Source organism: Vigna unguiculata, chromosome 8, assembly GCF_037176805.1.
Source record: "Vigna unguiculata cultivar grain cowpea cultivar isolate G323 ecotype 2 chromosome 8, ASM3717680v1, whole genome shotgun sequence".
NCBI lineage: Eukaryota > Viridiplantae > Streptophyta > Magnoliopsida > Fabales > Fabaceae > Vigna > Vigna unguiculata.
The window spans coordinates 37,370,251-37,376,239 of record NC_140799.1 but is presented as its reverse complement, the minus strand read 5'-3'; the positions used below and the strand labels follow the sequence as shown (position 1 = coordinate 37,376,239).

The 5,989-nt window shown below is 36.1% G+C and overlaps 1 protein-coding gene across 1 annotated transcript; it reads left to right on the top strand.

Moving 5' to 3' along the window:
* Positions 1-225: 225 nt before the first annotated feature.
* Positions 226-5,783, top strand: LOC114194103 (Protein kinase superfamily protein). Its single transcript, XM_028084159.2, has 7 exons — positions 226-750; positions 1,299-2,196; positions 2,521-2,800; positions 3,027-3,134; positions 3,367-3,645; positions 3,817-3,960; positions 5,350-5,783. Exons 1-7 carry the CDS (start codon positions 468-470, stop codon positions 5,521-5,523), a joined length of 2,166 nt encoding a protein of 721 aa, XP_027939960.1. The 5' UTR covers positions 226-467; the 3' UTR covers positions 5,524-5,783.
* Positions 5,784-5,989: the final 206 nt, after the last annotated feature.

The following is a 5,989-nucleotide window of genomic DNA, read 5'->3' as shown; positions in this document are numbered from 1 at the left end:
TAAAAAAAAAAAAGCAGAACCAACGGTCCCATGCCATGTTGACTTCTCACCATAAAAGGAAGAACGGAAAAATAAAATTAAAAAACAGACACATGACGTGGGTACTGCATGATGATTACACGTGTCAAATCAGAGAATGCGTAACATTTGTGGACCCACCAAGCAACAACCTTTTCTCTCTCTTCATCTTTTCAAAAGTTGGTAAGACATTGGCACCCATGGTTTGGCTTATGTTTTACACTGAAAAAACATATAGAGAGACGCAGAGAGAATCTTCCATGTTTCTAACGCATTCTTCTCTCTCTTCTCGCAACCATTACCAGAGCATGCACATCATAAACCATGCGTTTTATTACGCTTTTGGCCCTTCCGTCTTTCTTAATTCACATGTCACTGCCCTACTCAGACATTATCAGAATCAACAACAGCAACAATAATAAGGTTTCTGAATTGGTCGTGTCGTGTCCATGGCTGTGTCCAACGGCGTCGAAGCAGTGTTAGAGTTTCTGCGGAAGAATGGGTTGTCGGAAGCGGAGTCCGCGCTTCGAGAAGACATCATCGAGAACACCGACCTGGGAAACTTCGACTACGAGAAGTTCTTCTTCCCCATGGTCCCGCCGCCGCCGCCGGTCAGAGTCCGATCCTTCTCCCTACCGTCCGAGCTCGCCGCTGCGGACGAGGACTCCTCCAAATCCAGCTCGGATGAGTTCGTCACCATCGATTCTTCCACTTCTCGCGTCTCGTCTTCAGGTACTCCAAATTCAAATTCAAATTCAAATTCAAATCAAGTTTGCTTGTGCTCAATTGCATGGGTTGATAAGTGATTGTTGATGAGTGATCAGTGATCGATCACCCTCTGTTCTAAGTGACGGAGACCTAAGCAGTTACTGTTTGATGTTTTCCACTCTGTGCTGCTACTGCAACTATTGAATTGAATGCTTTTTCTAGTTTTTTTTTTTTTACACTTTGGTATTCAATTTGTAAATTAGGGTCGCGTAATTGATCGTCCATATTTGATTTCGTGTGTTTGGTTTTGTTGATCACAGAGTTCGATTGCATGTGTATTAATTCAGCATTTGGGAGTTCTGGTGATTATGATCTGCAAAATTATATATAGAAAAACAATTCGTTTTAGGGGATGCGGAGTCGTAGTGGTTTCGTACTGGAAAAGAATGCTAGTTTTTAATTTTTGTTAGAAATACACGATTTAGCAATTCGTGAAAATATCAATTTATTTGAGTGATGCCATTCACGAATATTCGAGAATGGAGCATCCTAAAATGTAGTTGTTTTTGCAGAATTCGTAAATCCATATGGAATCCGTTCCTCATCACAGACTCAGAATGATTCGGAGTCTTCGTCTGAAAGATTATCTCAGTTTGGCACAGCACGTGATTATCACGATTTCGATATGCAAAATGAACCGTATTGGTATAATGAAAAAGATGATGAATATTTCATGACTCCTAGTTTTGAAGGGCCAGACTATTTTGCGTGTCGGAGTGAAGATAAGTTTGTCATGACAGCAGAAACGGACAACCAACGTGACAATTCTCTGAATCTTGATTACAACTACGAAGAATTTCAACTAAAGGGGAATGGTAATGGTAATGGTGGTTACATGGACAAGGCATGCCTCGATAACCATTCCTCTGTAGTTGATGGAACTGTGACTCATTCAAAAGGGTATTGCCATGTTGATAACAAGGACCAGTTTGAAGGGGAATTAGAGGGTAATGCTGAGAAACCCAGTGTTTCCTGCAGTTGTGAAGTTCCATTTTGCAAAAGCAGTCCTGGTTCTGGAGGTTCTTGCAGTCTGGATCCTACAAACTTCGGCTACCCTAACTTGAAGGAAATCCATCTGAACAATTTTCATTTGGGGGTTGTTGGGGACATTAACTCTTTTGATTCTACTTCAGAGCTAACTCTGAATCAAAATTTTGGCCACTACACTAAAAACGACAGCAGTAAGGAGTACAAGGGTCCTTACGACTTAACTATCGAAGTTACTGATAAAAATCTACCAAATGGACTTGACACCTATAAAGCACAACTTGGTGGAGAATTAACTGAAGACCGTCAAGATCCAGAGTTTGCCGCAGATGAAGAGGATACAACTGATGATGAGCTCTTGAAGTATACTCAAGAGGAAGAATACGAAGTGTTTGATCTGAGGATTATACATAGAAAGAACAGGTTTTGAAAGATGATTTCGTATCTTAAACTTTCATTTCTAACAAATATTCCTGGTAATGCTTGTGAGTAAGTTGATTTTGGATGTGTAGAAGTTTAGGAATTATTATAATTTGAGATTAAATGCCGCTTTTTTCCTTTTTCCTTTTCTTATTTTGAGCCTCCAACTTTGCTTAGTTGCCATTAACTAAGTTCATGATGATTTGGACTCCGTATTTATTTCTTATGAAATTTGAATTGTGGCTTGCAATTTTGCTCCTTATGTGTTTAAATAAACTTACGTTGTATTTGAGTATGATTTGCTATGGTCCATTATTGCATCTACAGGACTGGATTTGAAGAAAACAAGGAACTTCCGATTGTGCTAAATACAGTCTTGGCTGGAAGGTATTATTTAACCGAGTATCTTGGTTCAGCTGCCTTCAGTAGGGTTGTTCAGGCACATGATCTTCGGACAGGGATAGATGTTTGTTTGAAGATTATTAAAAATGACAAAGACTTCTTTGATCAAAGCTTAGATGAAATCAAGCTTCTGAAACTTGTCAATAAGGGTGACCCAGCAGATAAACATCACATTTTGCGCCTTTATGACTATTTCTACCATCAGGTATGTCTTATACAGCTGAATTTATTTCGTGTTAAGGTATGCAAATGTTCAGTTCAAACTATATGCAAAATAATATACTTGCTCAACAAGGAAACTATGGACAAATAAATCTTTTTCATGTAGCTTTTAGAATGATCTAATGGAAATTTATCATTAACATTTATTTATATATCTTCTCCCATTCTGTTCAGTCGTAAGTTGCTTATATTGAATCAAAACTCCACAGGAGCATTTATTCATTGTAACTGAACTTCTCCGAGCAAACTTGTATGAATTTCAGAAATTCAACCAAGAATCTGGAGGGGAAGCATATTTTACATTAAAGAGATTGCAGGTTTGTTCAAATAGAAGAAGATTTTGTCTACCTATTGCAGATGATTACTTATTCAGTTGTTATAATGCTAGAGATAGTTGTCTTAAGCGCACTGTTGATCCTTCACAACTTTGATGATCCTATTAATACATACCTATCCATTGTTGGATAGTTAATTCAGCAATTTGAATAGAATTTTTCATGCCAGAAATAGTTAAGTTCTTTAAATGATTAGGGTTGTTGTTATTTGCAGATCATTACTCGTCAGTGTTTGGAAGCATTGCAATACTTGCATGGCTTGGGAATTGTTCACTGTGACCTGAAGCCAGAAAACATTCTAATCAAAAGTTACAAAAGATGTGAGATAAAGGTTATTGATCTTGGAAGTAGTTGCTTCCAAACTGACAATCTGTGCCTGTATGTACAGTCCAGATCTTATAGAGCTCCTGAAGTGATGTTAGGTCTTCAATATGATGAGAAGATTGATATATGGTCTCTCGGATGCATCTTGGCGGAGCTATGCTCTGGTGAAGTATGTTTTCTTTATGATATTAAGAAAATACATTTTTCTTTGGTTTTAACATGAGCAAGGAATTTGCTTTTCTTTCATACAGTTAAATCAGATTTGGTAAGAATATAATTATGGAATAGTTTATTTTCAAATATTTTTGTTACTTATCCTGAATTATAATGTCTTCTGCAGGTTCTGTTTCCAAATGATGCAGTTGTGATGATCCTGGCACGCATAATTGGAATGTTTGGTTCTATTGATATGGAAATGTTGGTGAAAGGACAAGAAACGCACAAGTACTTCACCAAAGAATATGATATTTATTATATAAATGAGGTTTGTTTCCCCTATTTTTTTCCTTTTCATAGCTGTTGCTTTTTTATCAAATTTGTCGTTTGTGTGAAATCTTAGGTGAAAAAACATTCTATTCTCGCTGCCGACTACTGGTCACATTTACTCATTTACTTGAAGGGGAAAAATAGCAAAATTTTCTCTTGTTTCTAGAAGTGTATTAGCCTGATATGATCTAGTTAACACGAGAATGAAGCACATTTTCATTTTCTTTATGAGCCCTGATTAAATCTTACAACTCTTCTTACCAAAAGAATCTTATATTCTTACTAATCCTCCTAGTAGTCAATATCAGATATTCCAAGGGCAATCTGTGAAATTCCACTATCTTTTCTCAGATTATATTAGCAACGTGAAGTTGATGTGAAGAAAAACTGAGATGGATTACTATGTTTATTTTAAGTGAGAAAATAGAGTAATTGAAAGGGGAGTATAGATATGTACTAGTTATCTGCAAATAAGGATAAAAGTTAAAAGGCCCCTTCATTCATCAACATAATAACTTTGAACTGTGAGATGGATAATACTGGAAAGTTTACAATAACTTACAAGCTCTACTTCAACAAGCTAGACCCCCCTTGATTAATACTTTAATTAACCTAGCTGGAGGATAAAGAAGGTAAAAAGGAAATAATGCTAAAACTCTCACATTTCTTCATATCCTCATTACACAAAAACAATACCTTAAATAGCCTACAGCTACTAGCTTATTGGATGACAACCCTACAGGTGTAATAATTTAACTTCAGAAAAAATAAAAGAAAACACAAAACAATAAAATGTTAATTAATTGCAATAATTTAGCCCCATCTTTGAAGTTTGAACTACTTGTGGGTGGGTGTGTTTGGATTTCAATTCCCAAACCAACTTTCAATTTTCATTAAACACTGCACCAACATATCTGATTTTTTTTTTTCAGATTCAGTTAGAATGAAATCTAAGCTCAAATTCCAATTGACTTAAAAGCTACAATTGACTTAGATGCTACAATAAGTTGGTTTTTTTCAACTCCAATTGAACTCAACTTATTTTCCTAACTGCATTTCAAACTCACACTTAGAGTGGGTGTATCTGCATTTCAATTAAAACATCCAAACGTACTTTCAGTTTTCATTAAACACTGTGTCAACATATTTAACTCTTTTTCTCAAATCCACTTTAAAAAAAAAAAATCACATCAAATTCCAAATAGTTACTTTCTTCACTTCAAATTCCAATTAACTCAAAAGGTACAATCAATGGGTTACTTTTTCTTCAACTCCTGTTGAATTCAAACAAACACTTAATTTCAGGCCTAGAGTCCCTATCATGAATCCTTCTGATTCCATTTCAGTTGTTTCCAACCAATCTTTTAACGTTGTACACTCTACACAGGAGACTGATCAACTGGAGTTCTTGATTCCAGAAGAGTCATCGTTGGAGCAGCACCTACAGGTTACTGATACTATGTTTATCAACTTTATCAGATACCTACTCTGCATCAACCCCAAGAGAAGGCCTACTGCAAGACAAGCACTAAAGCATCCATGGCTTTCCTATGTTTACTAATCCTTTCTCTGGTTGAAAGTTCAGTAATTCCATTGGAGTTATCCACATCTCATGATCTCTTCAGTTTATATTCTGCATATAGCAAAGCTTGCAATCACAATTTTGGTTTGTTTATAGGCTACACCAAGTGTCACTGTCTCATTCTGTATATTTTTTTGTTTGGCCTGTTGATTTATAGTTTGCTCATTGTACAGAATTTCTTCCCATTATTTTTTGCCTTCCAAGAATGGAGAGGTTATCAAAATAACATTTTCTTGTCACCCCATTTGGTTCTGACATAACATCACATAATACAGGGGTTCCATGAATTCACTGGATTTGGATTAATTTACTTTCTTTACAAAGAAAAAATGAAAGTTTCTCACTGATCAATGCTGCTAATTCAGAGGCAAGCCTTTGTAAATGTAAGTTTCATTCAGGCACTGAGATTGGTCTACTGGTTTAGAGGCTCAAATAATTTGCTTTA